The sequence below is a fragment of the Bufo bufo genome, chromosome 5 (genome assembly GCF_905171765.1).
Source record: "Bufo bufo chromosome 5, aBufBuf1.1, whole genome shotgun sequence".
NCBI lineage: Eukaryota > Metazoa > Chordata > Amphibia > Anura > Bufonidae > Bufo > Bufo bufo.
The window spans coordinates 257,776,292-257,793,519 of record NC_053393.1 but is presented as its reverse complement, the minus strand read 5'-3'; the positions used below and the strand labels follow the sequence as shown (position 1 = coordinate 257,793,519).

Sequence of the window (17,228 nt, the reverse complement as noted above, 5' to 3'; positions counted from 1 at the left end):
AGCAGAGGATGGGAGTGGTAGTGGCCCTGATGATAATGCATTGTGGTGTACTCTCTCAAGCCATTGCCCCCTGGGGATCGGTACAGTGAAAAGGTGGTATAAGGAATCAGGCCAGAAGTAGAAGAATAAAAATCTCTTTACCAAGTGTAAAATAGAGGTTGTAGTACTGTACATCCAGATGTAGTTTGTACACAGTGCAATATCTCTCCCCAGATGAGGTATGGTAGCTGACAAAGTAGCTGATAATGGCACCTCTGATATGCTATCTTGCTAATGTGTCTCTCCCTAACCCCTGGCTAACAGCTGTAAGCTAACACTTGTGTCTGTAGTTATCCACTTGCTAAAATAAACTTATATAGCGCTACTATATTCTGTAGCGCTTTACAGACATTAGCATCCAACTGTCCCCAAGGGGGCTCACAATCTAAAAATACAAGCTTTTATGATTTGGCCTGGCCTGGACATGATGGGTGTTTGAAGTCTGGGGTACTGCAGGAATGTAAATTGTACAGATATGTACAAATATATAACAAAATACAGCTGCAATAAACACAAAAACCTTATATTGTTAAGAGGTTGTCTGAGTTCCAATTCTTTAGGTGCAAACTTCATAAAGGAAGTTACAATAATAAGAAAAATCTGAAATTCACCCTTTAGAGTCTACTCCAATTCAGTGCCACCATTCTATCCTGTCATGTTGGACTGCAGTACCCCAGAGCAGGGGGTACCTGCAAATTGTCTGTTATTTAATGTTATGTAATATTATGTATTGCCATGTTATATATTGTACCCTGCATAGCATGGTATGGTTGACACTGCCAGGGTTAATAATCCTGGCTCAGCCCTTGCAGATTACTATGTGGTGGCTGGCTCCACCCCTAGCTCTAATGAATCTAGACTGAGTTCAGAGACTAGGAGAGCTGTGCCTCATACTTCTTAGGCCCAGAAAGTTTCAGAGACTGTGTGAATTACTGCAAGGCCAACCGAAAGAGAGAACCAAGAGAACTTGGAATCTGCATGGTTAACCCCTTGCTGCAAATGCACATAGCTGGTAACCGGGGTTGTGACATTATAAGGTGTCACAGCCCCAGAGTCTCCTCTCTCACTGACACTAGAGACACAGGAGAAGCCGGCAAAGGTGCAATCAGAGTGGTCCTTTGTCGGCAATCGCTCTGATTGGTTAGTCTGTACAGAGTGACTAATCAGAGCGTAGGCAGTGTAAAAATGCCAGTTTCAGGCTCTGATCTCCCTCCTGCCTCTGATGTCCCTGATGCCCCCTGCAGCCTGATTTCCCTCTGTGCCGCATTGTATGCTGATGGCAGTGGCTCAGGAACAAAGCCGCCGCTATCAGCAGCAAGTGTCAGCTGTACCATACAGCTGACACTCTGCTGCAATGGCCGAGATCGATGCTGGCACAGATATCCGTTTAACCATGTACATGCCGTGGTTTCTCCCCCATCGATGGCAGCGACCCGATGGTTACCATGGCAACCAGACGCCTTACAAAGGCCTCCAGACTTGCCATGTATCTAAGCCTGACAGACCATGCAGGAGGCAAGGTTTGATCAGGCTTACTGTCAGTATAAAAAATGGGGAACGTCGTAAAAAATAAAATAAAATTAAAAAACTGTGATGGAATTGCAGTTTGTCACCTCACTACTCCTATTTTGTACTACAGTAAAGTATTCCTTTATCACTGGCCTAGTTTTCTGACTCTTACAGCATATACTGGTCATTGCACTACACACCCTGCCTTGCACCCATGCAAGTACTTAACATCGTGTGCACCCCACCTACCATCAGGTGGGAGCCCCAGAACCAGGGTGTGCCCTGGGGTAAGAAAGGGTGCACCCTCCTTTCACTGCATGGCCTTAGGGACCAACAGTGTGAGGAAAGCCACTGTGATTGACTGAAAGCCAGAGCCACTAGTACTCCCATCTTCCACTCCAGCTCTTCCTGGGTAGTGCAACCATTGGTCATCATGAGTGAGCCATGATATTGTCAAGAAACAATATATTGATTCTCTTTAAAATATTACTTGAAAAAGGTCCTAAATGAATAAAGTACTACTTTAATTCCCTGAAACCACTTTTGAAATGATGTCATTTTCATTATTATTTTTTTTAAGTAGATATTAAATATAATCTTATATTTTGTGTGTGTTTGTAGAAATTACCAATAATCGCCCTCATATATGTCCTGCTTTGCCTTATTTTCCAGGCTGTCTATGTAACATCAACACTTCCATATGTGGTTCTCACCATTTTCCTAATTAGAGGCCTAACATTGAAGGGATCAGTAAGCGGAATTGTGTACTTGTTCACTCCAGATGTAAGTTCCCATCATTATATTGCAGTTAAAGGAAAACCCGTCAGCATGAAATCAGCCTGTAAACTCCCTGGAGTGCCCCTAACAGTCAGCTCATGTTGTTCTGATATATTCTTTCGTGAATAAAGATGATTTTCACTGCCCTCAGAAAACAGAACTATATAAGAAAGCCATCAGGGACAACATACTCCGACTGTTAAGATACTCCAGGCATTTTGCAGACCGATTTTGTGCTGACAGTTTCCCTTGTTAACTTCTTTGCCTGCAAGGTATCAAAATGTAATAGATTCTCCAGTTTTGCCTATTTCTGTCAAAACGATTGAAAATTTTCAGACATTCAAACATCAGAGGCTTTATAAAATTATGAGGTGGCTCACCTGCTAAACGGTCAGGAGTGGGTGCTCTAATTTATTCACCCAATCAAATATAAATATGCAAATATATGTAAATAGCTAGACCCACCTTCATCTGGACACCAACTGGATTTAAAACTAATTTAAAAAAACTGCATAAAAATAAAAATGAGGAATACAAAATACATAATTAGAAATTAAAAGTTGCATCCCACACAAATGGTCCACAATATACAATGCAATACAATACTACTGACCTGTGTTTACTGTAAGAATAATATGGTTGTATTGATTGTCACCATCTAAATATTACACCTTCTACACTGCTAGCAGTGAATGTGACTGAATTATATATCGATATTGCAGATTAACCCTCCACTGACCTCCAGCAAAGCAGATCAGCCCCTCACTGACATCCAGCAGAGCACAATATACAAATCTGCACAATCCAAAGAAACTCTGTACGCCGCTAGACAAGGTAAGTACATGTGGTTAGTATAGGAAATATTCCATAGATCTGATGATGGCAACAGTCTGTGCTGAAATAGATGGTGTTATGTTATAATATAATATTCCTGCTGGTTAGTAAAGACAGCGGTATTGATGGTGAAGGTTAATTTCACCTGCACAGTGAGTTGGTAATGGTCTTCTGTATAAGGCCTCATGCACACGACCGTTGTGTGCATCTGTGGCCGTTGTGCCGTTTTTTTTTCGCGGACCCATTGACTTTCAATGGGTCCGTGGAAAAATCGGAAAATGCACCGTTTTGCAGCCGAGACCGTGATCCGTGTATCCTGTCCGTCAAAAAAATATGACCTGTCCTATTTTTTTGACGGACAACGGTTCACGGACCCATTCAAGTCAATGGGTCCGTGAAAGAACACGGATGCACACAAGATTGGCATCCGTGTCCGTGATCCGTGGCCGTAGGTTACTTTCATACAGACTGATCCAAAGATCCGTCTGCATAAAAGCTTTTTCAGATCTAAGTTTTCACTTCGTGAAAACTCAGATCCGACAGTATATTCTAACACAGAAGCGTTCCCATGGTGATGGGGACGCTTCTAGTTAGAATACACTACAAACTGTGTACAAGACTGCCCCCTGTTGCCTGGCAGCACCCGATCTCTTACAGGGGGCCGTGATCAGGACAATTAACCCCTTCAGGTGCGGCACCTGAAAGGGTTAATTGTACTATCATATCCCCCTGTAAGAGATCAGGGCTGCCAGGCAGCAGGGGGCAGACCCCCCCTCCCCAGTTTGAATATCATTGGTGGCCAGTGAGGCCCCCCCCCCTCTATTGTAATAGGTTGGTGGCCAGTGCGGCCCCCCTCCCTCTATTGTAATAATTCGTTGGTGGCACAGTGTGCGCCCCCCATCGGCCCCCCCTCCCTCTATAGCATTAACAACATTGGTGGCCAGTGTGCGGCCTCCCATCCCCCCCCCCCCCATCATTGGTGGCAGCGGAGTTCCGATCGGAGTCCCAGTTTAATCGCTGGGGCTCCGATCGGTAACCATGGCAACCAGGATGCTACTACAGTCCTGGTTGCCATGGTTACTTAGCAATAGTACAATAGTAGAAGATTCATACTTACCTGCTGCTGGCTGCTGCTGCGATGTTCGTGTCCGGCCGGGAGCTCCACCTACTGGTAAGTGACAGGTCTGTGCGGCGCATTGCTAAATGAACTGTCACTTACCAGTAGGAGGAGCTCCCGGCCGGACACAGACATCGCAGCTCCCAGGTAAGTATGAATCTTTTACTATTGTACTATTGCTAGTAACCCGCTGCCACCAATGATCGGGGGGGGGGGGGGGAGATGGGAGGCCGCACACTGGCCACCAATGTTGTTAATGCTATAGAGGGAGGAAGGGGGGCCGATGGGGGGCGCACACTGTGCCACCAACGAATTATTACAATAGAGGGAGGAAGGTGGGGGGCCGCACTGGCCACCAATGATATTCAAACTGGGGAGGGGGGGGGGTCTGCCCAATGCTGCCTGGCAGCCCTGATCTCTTACAGGGGGATATGATAGTACAATTAACCCCTTCAGGTGCGGCACCTGAGGGGTTAATTGTGCTGATCACGGCCCCCTGTAAGAGATCGGATGCTGCTAGGCAGCAGGGGGCAGTCATGTACACAGTTTGTAGTATATTCTAACTAGAAGCGTCCCCATCACCATGGGAACGCCTCTGTGTTAGAATATACTGTCGGAAATGAGGTTTCACGATCTAACTCATATCCGACAGTATATTCTAACATAGAGGCGTTCCCATGGTGATGGGGACGCTTCAAGTTAAAATATACCATCGGATTGGAGAAAACTCCGATGGTATAAAAGGGACTCCAGACTTTACATTGAAAGTCAATGGGGACGGATCCGTTTGAAATGGCACCATATTGTGTCAACGTCAAACGGATCCGTCCCCATTGACTTGCATTGTAATTCAGGACAGATCCGTTTGGCTCCGCACGGCCAGGCGGACACCAAAACGACTTTTTTTCATGTCCGTGGATCCTCCAAAAATCAAGGAAGACCCACGGACGAAAAAACGGTCACGGATCATGGAAAAACGGACCCTGTTTTGCGGACCGCAAAAAAATACGGTTATATGCATGAGGCCTAAGAAAGCAAAGCAGTCCAAACTATGGTATTTGTTACAGATTATTACTTGCACATGTATTCTGAGCCTTTAGTATGCCGGTTACTCACTGTTAGTTGCACTGGAGCGGAGTACCGTACTTGCCGTTGCGTCCCATGTGTATTATAGTTCGGGACACTCTTACCTCCTGCTTCATTTTTCGTGTGACTTGTTGCGCTCGTATTGCTTTACTATGGTGCAACAGGATCCATCCGGCGTCTCCTAATACGGAGTGTTGAAGTCGGCGTCCCATGTGTTCTGCGCAATCCTGGTGTGGCTCGGTCTGTTAACAAAGTACTGTAAAGCTTACAGCAGCGCTCCTAATGTATAGGTACATAGATTAAGATATCTTCTGGGGACTATTTACACCAGACACGTTTCGGAGTTAGTGACATTCTCGGATATGGGATACATCCAAATTCTGGAATGGATCTACCTCTGTCTGTTTTCATGTCTTTATAAGAGTATGTGGATACAGGAGACATATCCAAAACACATATGTTCCACTTTGTTGGAGCATATCCATATACTCTTCGACTGCTATCTCCATATGGTTTCCCTGCGGTTCTCATGCGGTTTGACTGATGGTGTTCAGATGCAGTTCATATTCAATCTTATAAAATAGAGTATATACATTTAATATTAATTCTACGGAATAGTGCCATATTGAATGCCATATCAGATATATAAACCCAATATAAATGGCTAAAATTATGTATTCAATTTACTTTAGCCATCTAAATTAACAGTTAACTTTCAAGCTTCATGCGGTTCCACTGTGATTCATATGCGGTTTTAATTAATCACCATTCGTTTTTTTGATCCATATCAATATTTCTTTATAGATAGGTCAAGAGAATGAGTAAGCACTATGTTTGAGTGGTGAATTAAAACCGCATACGAATCGCAGTGAAACCGCATGAAGCTTAAACGTTAACTGTTAATTTAGATGGCTAAAGCAAATTGAATACATAATTTTAGCCATTTATATTGGGTTTATATATCTGATATGGCATTCAATATGGCACTATTCCGTAGAATTAATATTAAATGTATATACTCTATTTTATAAGATTGAATATGAACTGCATCTGAACACCATCAGTCAAACCGCATGAGAACCGCAGGGAAACCACATGGAGATAGCAGTCGAAGAGTATATAGATATGCTCCAACAAAGTGGAACATATGTGTTTTGGATATGTCTCCTGTATCCACATACTCTTATAAAGACATGAAAACAGACAGAGGTAGATCCATTCCAGAATTTGGATGTATCCCATATCCGGGAATGTCACTAACTCCGAAACGTGTCTGGTGTAAATAGTCCCCAGAAGATATCTTAATCTATGTACCTATACATTAGGAGCACTGCTGTAAGCTTTACAGTACTTTGTTAACAGACCGAGCCACGCCAGGATTGCGCAGAACACATGGGATGCTGACTTCAACACTCCGTATTAGGAGATGCCGGATGGATCCTGTTGGACCATACTAAAGCAATACGAGCGCAACAAGTCACACGAAAAAATGAAGCAGGAGGTAAGAGTGTCCCGAACTATAATACACATGGGACGCAACGGCAAGTACGGTACTCCGCTCCAGTGCAACTAACAGTGAGTAACCGGCATACTAAAGGCTCAGAATACATGTGCAAGTAATAATCTGTAACAAATACCATAGTTTAGACTGCTTTGCTTTCTTATACAGAAGACCATTACCAACTCACTGTGCAGGGGAAATTAACCTTCACCATCAATACCGCTGTCTTTACCAGGGGCGGACTTTACAACTCATAGTGCCCCCAGGCAATAGGAGATTATGGGGCCCCTGTGTCCCCGCCCACCCTCAAGCCACACACACACATATCGCGCCGCCCACATCACCTACACTTGGTACAGAATTTCTCTTCACTATGTTCAAAATAAATATTTACTAATAAATAAATGAAAACACACCCTCCAACACAACACAAGCGTATCTCAGAGTTTCGCATAGCTCCACAGCAATACAACTCACAGTAATGTGCGATGTGCAAGTACATCACAGATCACTTCAGCAATGAAATGCATAGAAAAGTGCAGTGTGTGAGTATCGCAAGCTCTACAGCAATATAAGTCACAGGAATGTGCAGTGTGTGAGTATCGCAAGCTCTACAGCAATATAAGTCACAGGAATGTGCAGTGTGTGAGTATCGCAAGCTCTACAGCAATATAAGTCACAGGAATGTGCAGTGTGTGAGTATATCATAGCCAACCCACTGCTTTCCCATTGGGAATCATTGGGAGGCTATTGCGCATGTGTGGCTTCATAGAGATGCTTTGAATCAATGCATTTCTACAGGGAGTGTTTAGCGTAAATGCCAGTGTAGCACAGTTGTGTAACACTGGACTAGGAAGCACCTCTAGTGGCCGTCTGATGAGTGGCCGTCTGATGAGTGGCCACTAGAGGTGTTCCTTGGCAGTAATGAAAATACTGCCTTTTTTCTGAAAAGCTTGCAGAGACATGCTATAGACACCATAACTACTACGTTTAGCTGTTGTGGTTATGGTTACTATAGTGTCCCTTAATAGAGGGGGGGGGGGGGGAGGAAGAATCAGCACAAAAGTATCAAATAAAATGGCTGTATCATTATTTTAAAAATTAAAAAAGCACAACTTCTGACACAAATATATAGTATTTTGCAGATTCATTTTATTTTTATTTTTTTTACAATGTGCAGATAGTACTGTACCCATCCAACCAACCCGCACTCTTACTCACATAAAACAATATATATAATATAGCTTACAGTGAATTACTGTAAGTTCTGAAGACTCCAGTAGGCTCAGGATCAGTGCTCTGGGCAGCTGGGCTCAGGGCTGGAAGTGGGCACCACTCTACAGTTCAGGAGACCTATAAGACACACCTAGGTTTTAGAGGGGGACAATAAGAAAAATTATATTTTTCATTACAACTCAGGTCAGAGCACCAATCAGACCCCCAATGTTAATTAGGCCTCAGCTGACAGCCACAATCAGACCCCCAATGTTAATAAGACCCCAATAAGACCTCAAATCAGACCCCAATGTAAATGACCCCCAATCAGACCTCAGATGAGAGCCCCATGCCTCTCTACACCCCCATGCCTCTCATTAGCCCCCATAATCATCCCTTATGCCTCTCAGCCCTCATGCCTCTCATCAGCCCCCATTATGCCTCTCAGCCAGCCCGGCCATTATGCCCTCAGCAAAAATAAATAAAACACTTACCACTCCTGCCCCTGGACTTCGCCGCTCCTGACCGGCACCGCGATCTTCTTCCTCCTGCTGTTGGCTGGCGCGCACAGCGTGACGTCACAGAGCAACTCACGCTGTGTGCAGCCGAGGACCAGGAAGCAGTGAGTACCGATCCTTCACCGTTTCCCTGTCCTCCGGTACTAATCAGCGCTTCCAAAATGGAAGCACTGATTTAGTATTCACAGTGAGTTCTTCACTATGCGAGCCATGCCGCTCGCATAGTGAAGGATAGGATCGGGACGCACACGGAGCCGGCGGAGCAGAGGAAGTGGCAAGTGGGGCCTGACGGGGCCCCCTAGTGGCCATGGGCCCTCGGTCCATGCCCGAATGGGTAGTCTGCCCCTGGTCTTTACTAACCAGCAGGAATATTATATTATAAAACAACACCATCTATTTCAGCACAGACTGTTGCCATCATCAGATCTATGGAATATTTCCTATACTAACCGCATGTACTTACCTTGTCTAGCGGCGTACAGAGTTTCTTTGGATTGTGCAGATTTGTATATTGTGCTCTGCTGGATGTCAGTGAGGGGCTGATCTGCTTTGCTGGAGGTCAGTGGAGGGTTAATCTGCAATATCAGATATATAATTCAGTCACATTCACTGCTAGCAGTGTAGAAGGTGTAATATTTTAGATGGTGACAATCAATACGACCATATTATTCTTACAGTAAACAGGTCAGTAGTATTGTATTGCATTGTATATTGGGGACCATTTGTGTGGGATGTAACTTTTAATTTCTAATTATGTATTTTGTATTCCTCATTTTATTTTATGCAGTTTTATTAAATTAGTTTTAAATTAGTCTTAGTCTCCAGAAGCGTCATTACTTTCACACTGCCTGCCGGATCTGGAAATCTGTGTGCAAACGGATAGCATTTGTTTCCGGATCCGGATGCGGTTCCGGCTGACAAATGCATTAAAATACCAGATCTGACTCTCTGGTGTCATCCGGAAAAACGGATCCGGTATTTATTTTTGTCTCATTTTTAAAGGTCTGCTCATGCGCAGAGTGGGAAACCGGATCTGGTTTTCCGGAACACTTGGTACCGAATTCGGCATTAATACATTTCAATGGAAATGAATGCCGGATCAAGTATTTCGGCAAGTGTTCTGGAATTTTGGCCGGAGAAAATACAGCAGCATGCCGGGGTATTTTCTACGGCCAAATACCGTAAGAAGGACTGAACTGAAGATATCCTGATGCATACTGAACGGAATGCTTTCCATTCAGAATGCATTAGGATAAAACTTTTTTCTGGAATTGAGCCCCTGTGACGGAACTCAATACTAAAAAACTTTAACTCTAGTGTGAAAGTACCCTAAGAGCTGTGAATCTGTGGAATAGACTTCCTCAGGACGTGGTCACAGCAGGAACAGTGGACAGTTTTGAAAAGGGTTTAGATGAATTCTTGAAAGTAAGGCCTCATGCACATGACTGTTGTTGTGGTCCGCACCCGAGACACATTTTTTGAGGCTCGGGTGCGGATCCATTCACTTCAATGGGACCGCAAAAGATGCGGACAGAGCTCCGTGTGCTGTCCGCATCCGTTGCCCCGCCCCAAAAAATATAGCATGTCCTATTCTTGTCCCTTTTGCGGATAAGAATAGGCATTTCTTCAATGGGCTGCCCGTTCCGTAAATTGTGGAAGGCACACGGGTGGCCTCCTGTTTTTTGCAGATCCGTGGTTTGCGGACCGCAAAAACGGAACGGTCGTGTACATGAGGGCTAAATGACATTAATGCCTATGAAAATGTGTAGAAATCTGAGTCTCACTTCCTTCTGGGATTCGCATCCCCACCTATCCCTTGGTTGAACCTGATGGACTTATGTTTTTTTTCAACCGTATTAACTATGTAACTATGTAAATCTTTCCCCGGGGACCTTCCTTCTCAAAGTCAGTGCAGGGACCCCCATAACAAATAATCTTGCAGCATTTTGCTGTTATCTGCTGCTGTGTGAGCAGGTAATATTTGCATGTAGCTATACAGTAGACCCCCAGAGTGAATTTTTCTGGTCCGACACTGCCAAGCAACATGCAAAATGTCAGTGATATAATTTTGAGCCTGATACCAAGTTCCTGTTATAGTATGACCCCTGTAACGTTATATTTCCCTACCTCATGAGATTTCCCTACCCTTGTCACTTCCGGTCGCACAGGACATGACGTGAGGAGTTGTGCCGCGCAGGCGCGCAACGACAGGGTAGGGGAATTTCACAGCAGAGTGAGCATGCGTCAGGAGCCTCGTCAGCGGTTAGGTAAATCTCACGAGGTAGGGAAATATAATGTTACACCCCCATTTAGGGCATAACAGTATCTGAGGGGCTGGGAGCCACATGTGGATCCTAAGCTACTGGCTAAGAACACTGTATTTGCCCTATTTTTGTCTGCAAATAAAACCTGTGAACCTTTTTGAATGGTTCCAGATGCTGTTCAATCCACAGCAATGCAGCAGTAAGAAGGTATGAAGTGGATTTTAAAATCTGCAGCATCCCCTGCATTCCATTTATATTTTCTCTGCTACATCTAGAAAGGGTTTTGAAAACCCAAACCACATGTATTGCCATGTAATTAATTGCAGATTTTCAGTGCAAAACCGGGCTGTTAGGAATAAAGCTGCATTTATCTTTTTATTCTAAATCAAATTAAACTATTAAACTGTCTATATAAAAACTTTGGGGAATATTTATCAAACTGGTGTAAAGTAGAACTGGCTTAATTGCCCATAGCAACCAATCATATTCCATGTTTCATTTTTCACAGCTCCTATAGAAAATGAAAGGTGGAATCTGATTGGTTGCTAAGGGCAACTAATAAGCCAGTTCTACTTTACACCAGTTTGATAAATCTGCCCCTTTACCTATCATTCCAGCACAATTGATTGTAAAAAAAAATAGATATATTAATATTTTCATGTAAGGGTGGGTTCACACTAGCGTTATGGAGTCCGTTATGGCTTTCCATTATAACATGGTTATAACGGAAAATAACGGAATCCATAGGATTGAATGCAAATGGAAGCCTTTAAGAGGCATTCCGTTTTGCTCCGTCCTAATAGAAGTCTATAGGAAAACATAATTGAACCGTGTGGGTCCTGTTATGCAAGACGGAAAACAAAGTCCTGTCGACAGGACTTGTTTTCTGTCTTGCATAACGGGACCCAGACGGATCCGTTCTGCTTTCCCATAGACTTCTATTAGGATGGAGAGCAAACGGAATGCCTTTTAAAGGCTTCCATTTGCATTCCGTCATAATGCAAGTCTATAGGCAGCAAAACTGATCCATCCTTCCGTCTTATGAATTCCGTTATAACCATGTTATAACGGAAAGCCATAATGGCCTCCATAACGCAAGTGTGAACCCACCCTAACAATTATATAATTCTCTTTAGTTAACACAATTTTATTTTACTAGTTAAAAATATCTCTAATTGTGCTCTGTAAGCCACAATGAACTATTGAACCCTGCAATTGTTTCTCTACTCCTGTGGACTTTGTTCTGTAAAAACAGTATCATGTAACTTATTAAAAATATGTTACATATTTCACAGAGGTCAGCTCTTGTAATAGTATGCACAGTAAATGTACATGTTTAAGTGTTTATAACGTTTATGGAGTTTTTCTGCATTTACCTATAATTAAAGCAGACCTTTCATGTTTTTTTTTATTCTATATAAATACCTTTACTTGCGGGGTACCCCCACTGATGCTGCTACCCTGCCTGTTTTTTTTTTTAAATATGGCTCCTACGCCCTGCTGTGCCCCCCTGTAGTTTTCCCGCTCAGCATGCTAATACTGACCATCGGTACAGGGAGGAGGAGACACCAGGGTTTCGTAATGGGCTTCTCCTTCTCCCTGGCTGTGCCGCGATCCAATCACAGCGGAGAAACCCTGTGATTCTCCCTGGCTGCGACGATCTCCGCTGTGATTGGCTCGCGGCACAGCCAGGGAGAAGGAGATGCCCATTGAGAAACCGTGGCGTCGTCTCCTCCCTGTACCGATGCTCAATATTAACATACTGAGCGGGAAAACTACAGGGAGGCACAGATGTAGGAGTCCTATTTAAAAAAAAATAAAGGCAGGGTGGCAGCATCATAAGTAAAGGTATTTATCTAGAATTAAAAAAAATAAAAACATGAAAGGTCTGCTTTAATAATCTAGTGCTGTAGTACTTAATTCACTATAATGTTGCATACTTTGTTGTCATTTAGGTATCTGAATTGGCAAATCCTGTTACTTGGCTGGATGCTGGTGCCCAGGTTTTCTACTCATTTTCGCTTGCTTTTGGGGGACTGATCTCATTTTCTAGTTATAATTCAATACAGTAAGTAAAATTTCAATTTAAAAATCCATACATGGATTTTCATAGAGCTGGGAAAATGTTATTTGTAATGTTTTTGCATATTTATGAATCATTCAAGAATCCTATTTTGAAGTATAAGATTGTCAAAAACACAGAATTGCACAAGTCCTCAGTCTACAGCAACCTCTTGGTATCACTGCTGCAGAGAAGGGTTAATGGCTGCTCAAGCACTACTGCTCTAAGAAGCAGGTGCTACTTATACTTTGGGTTCATAGAGCAAAAGCCTACTCTACAGCTGTATGGTTATTAACCCTTTGATTGCCATGGTCCATGACCATAGCGTGATCAAAGGGGACTCCCTAGTGCAGCTAGGCCACTGGGTTTCCTAGTGACCCAATTAGAGACTGGAGGAGCTGTCTGCAGTCAGCCCTGGGGACCTAGAAAGGACCACAAGGCTGTTTGCTCAGTAATCCTTCTGTATGGCACAGGCTGCTGTTGCCCTGACAGACACAGAGCATAATGTACTGGCACACAGGAGTATGCTAATACATTACAAGTTTAAAATAAAATGCTATTTAAAACTAGTAATATAAAATGGGATTAAAAAAAAAAATGTTACAAATATCATGTTTAAAAATAAAAGAAAGTCCACAAGGAAAAAAGAATGCTATTTAGTATAAAATACATGTTCAATGTGCGCACATGAAATAAATATACTATATAAATTAGGTATCCACATGACTGTACTAACCTCAAGAATTAAAGGGGGGTATCATGCTCCATGATATGCTCTGTACTGTACAGAGTCTGCCTTCATATAGGTCAAATGAATGAGGCCTAAATCTGACAGAGATACTATTTGAAAAGGGGTTGTCTGGTGGTAGCATATTGATCACCCAGATAAATAGGTTTACATTTTGCTATAAACTGAAGCAGTTGGCTTGTTTGGGTTGTCTGGCCAATAACTTTAAAAAAAAAAACAAAAAAAAAAAACACGTGAACAGTTTCTTGTAAATAATAAAATTTTATATTTTTTAGATCCCCTCCAGCTCCCATTTAAAGGGAGTCTGTCACCACATTTGAGCATATTAGACTGATCAAATAGTGTTATATGTGCCACCCAGAACTTAAAAACGGTACCTTTGTTGAATCTAATGGAGTTTTTTCAGCCAAAAATGAACTTTTAAGATTCTGTAAATGGGTTTCCTAGTGACCCAATTAGAGATCAAGTGCCTAGGGCGGCGTCTCAATCGTCCGAGCCCCAGGCAGCACCTCCTCAACGGCTCATAACCCCGCCCTCCGTGTGCCTCTGCCCGCCCGTTTACTCTCCTCTCCTTTTCCACTGCGGCTACGCGGTCAAATTCGTAGCGCAGTGGAAAAGGAGAGAGGAGGAGAGTAAACGGGCGGGCAGAAGCACACGGAGGGCAGGGTTATGAGCCGTTGAGGAGGTGCTGCCTGGGGCTCGGACGATTGAGACGCCGCCCTGGGCACTTGAGAGGGCGCATTTATGGCTGTTTCACACGAGCGGATGCCGTGCGTGGCATCCGCTCCGCGAAAGAGTGCCAAGACCCGATGCAGACTGCAGAGGCACGGAGCATGAACATGACTGATAATGCTCCGTGCCTCTCTGTGATCTCTTTACTACGAAATCACAGTTGTCACTGATTTCGTAGTAAAGAGATCACAGAGAGGCACGGATCATTATCAGTCATGTTAATGCTCCGTGCCTCTGCAGTCTGCATCGGGTCTTGGCACTCTTTCACGGAGCGGATGCCACGCACGGCATCCGCTCGTGTGAAACAGCCCTTACAGAATCTTAAAAGTTCATTTTTGGCTGAAAGAAAACTCCATTAGATACAACAAAGGTACCGTTTTTAAGTTCTGGGTGGCACATAACGCTATTTGATCAGTCTAATATGCTCAAATGTGGTGACAGACTCCCTTTAAGGAATGTAGATCTCCCAATGGTGTCTACTTCCTGGTCCCTAAACACGTGTGCTGTGGATAAATTCTATTTTATTTTCAGGCATGTGACAAACATGGAATAGACAAGTGGCAACAATTTCAATAGATTTTTTTTCTTTTTTCTTTTATAGTAACAATTGTGAAAAGGATGCAGTCATTATCTCTATCATTAATGGTTGCACATCCATATATGCTGCCACCGTTATCTATTCTATCATTGGATTCCGTGCTACAGCACAATATGATGACTGCTTGGCAAGGTAAGCTTTGGACAAAACAGAAATAGGGGTTTTCCTACAAATAAAAAAATATGAGTAATGTGAACCATTATTTTAACTATCAATGAGAAAACATTGCTCTCCAATTTACACCCTTGTTCTCTGTTTTACTCAAACATTTGGAGTATTTGTCTATTCCCTTTCTGTAGGTGGTCAACAGCTCATCACATGTAACAATCAAGCACCTACATCTCCCAGGAGTGCATTGCAACCAGCTCCTGTTAACCAATGTCTCCCTTTTACAGAAAATAGTTCCTCACACAAAGCCTAAGTGATTCCACTACCAAATAGCACTGTGGTATACAATGCTGCTCCCCCATCCCAGTTTCCTTCTCCACTTTGTTTCCAAATAAACAACTATATATTTCTATGAATTTAGAAGTAGGAATGAATGAAAGGTGTCTGAGCTGCTTCATTTGCATTTATGACATCACTACACTGACACTTAGAGGAGGAAGGGAGCAGAGAAGCTATTGAGCATGTTAGACCACTACTGAATGCAGGATAAGGTAGACCAAAATTTCAATCAGAACACAGGCACTACCAGACAGGAAAATGTAATTTACATAAAAACAGCTACAATATTTTTATCGCATGTAATTTGCAATAATACTTAATTTGAAATGCCATATTTTTACATAGTAATAGCTTTTTTGGGATAATCCAATTAATAAACTCATAATAAATCATTTCATAATTAATTAGGGTTTGCAAAAGTAAAAAGCTGTTTCAACATCTGACAGCTCCCCAATGGTTGAGAAATTAATATTATTTTCTCCTGATCCCTTTCCTGATACAGCCTATTTTCAGCTTTATGATATGGTGATTTATTTTTTTATTTTTTTATCCCACCTTCTGAGAGCCAAAACTACATGGCCTATGAGGGCTTGTTTCTCGGGGGATGATTTGTATTATATTTTTGGGGAGGGAATGGAAAAAGACTGTAATTTCACATTGTTTTTTGGGCTTCATTTTTACAGCATTCACTGTGGTATAAATGACATGCTACTTTTCCACATTTTTTCCATACAAATTAGCAAGAATGTGTGAAGTGAAAAGAAAATACATGGTTTTCAAACATTTAATAAATAAAATCATGAAAACAAAGGAACACAACTGAAAGGCCAGGGATAATGTTGTGCAGAAGTGTAAAGCAGGGTTAGGTTATAAAAAAATATCCCAAGCACTGAACATCTCACGGAGCACTGTTCCATCTATCATCTGATAATGGAAGGAACAGAACAACTGCAAACCTACCAAAACATGGCTTTCCACCTAAACTGACAGTCCAGGAAAGGAGAGCACTAATTAGAGAAGCAGCCAAGAGACCCATAGTCACTCTAATAGAAAACTATTAGTTGTGTACTCTACAAATCTAGTCTTTATGAAACAGTGGCGAGAAGAAAGCCATTTTTGAAAGCAAGCCATAAGAAGTCCTACTGTATTTGCAGTTTTCCACAAGTCATGTAAGGGACACAGCAAACAAGTGGAAGAAGGTGCTCCGTTAGATAAGACCAAAGTTGAACTTTTCGCCTAAAGGCAAAATGCTATGTGTGTCTTAAAACTAACATTACACATCACCCTGAATGCACCCTCCCTACTGCAAAACATGGTGGTGGCCACATCATGCTGTGGGGATGCTTTTCAGCAGGAACAGGGGAGCTGGTCAGACTTGATGGGAAGATGGATGGAGCTAAATATAGAGCAATCCTGGAGAAAACCTGATAGAGGCTGCAAAAGACTTCAGACTGGAGCAGGTCACCTCCTAAAGCATCCCTAAATCTGGCCCTAATCGCCTATCTGTATGAGCCAACCCTGATGGTAGGATGGCCCATACGCCGGAACTTAAAACCCTGAAATACCTGAATTACCCTGAGGTAAGGAGAAAGGGACAAGAGACCAACTGGTTCATCCACAACATGGATGAACCAGAGTCTCCCACAGGCCTATCAACAAAGGACAACAACACCAAGGAAATGACAGGTAAGTAACCAGTGGCCAGAGACAACTGAACCAACTACAACAACAGTAAATCTGGTCACTTACCTGCCGCAGCTGCTAGAAGACACCAATGAAGA

General features: G+C 42.9%; 1 protein-coding gene across 1 annotated transcript in view; it reads left to right on the top strand.

Annotated features, from left to right (window-relative positions):
• Positions 1-17,228, top strand: part of SLC6A19 (solute carrier family 6 member 19) — a 144,098-nt gene that overhangs the window by 64,450 nt on the left and 62,420 nt on the right. The window contains exons 5-7 of the mRNA XM_040432609.1: positions 2,221-2,331; positions 12,816-12,928; positions 15,004-15,132. Coding sequence (XP_040288543.1) covers positions 2,221-2,331; positions 12,816-12,928; positions 15,004-15,132 — 353 coding nt within the window. The remainder of the gene's footprint in view (positions 1-2,220; positions 2,332-12,815; positions 12,929-15,003; positions 15,133-17,228) is intronic.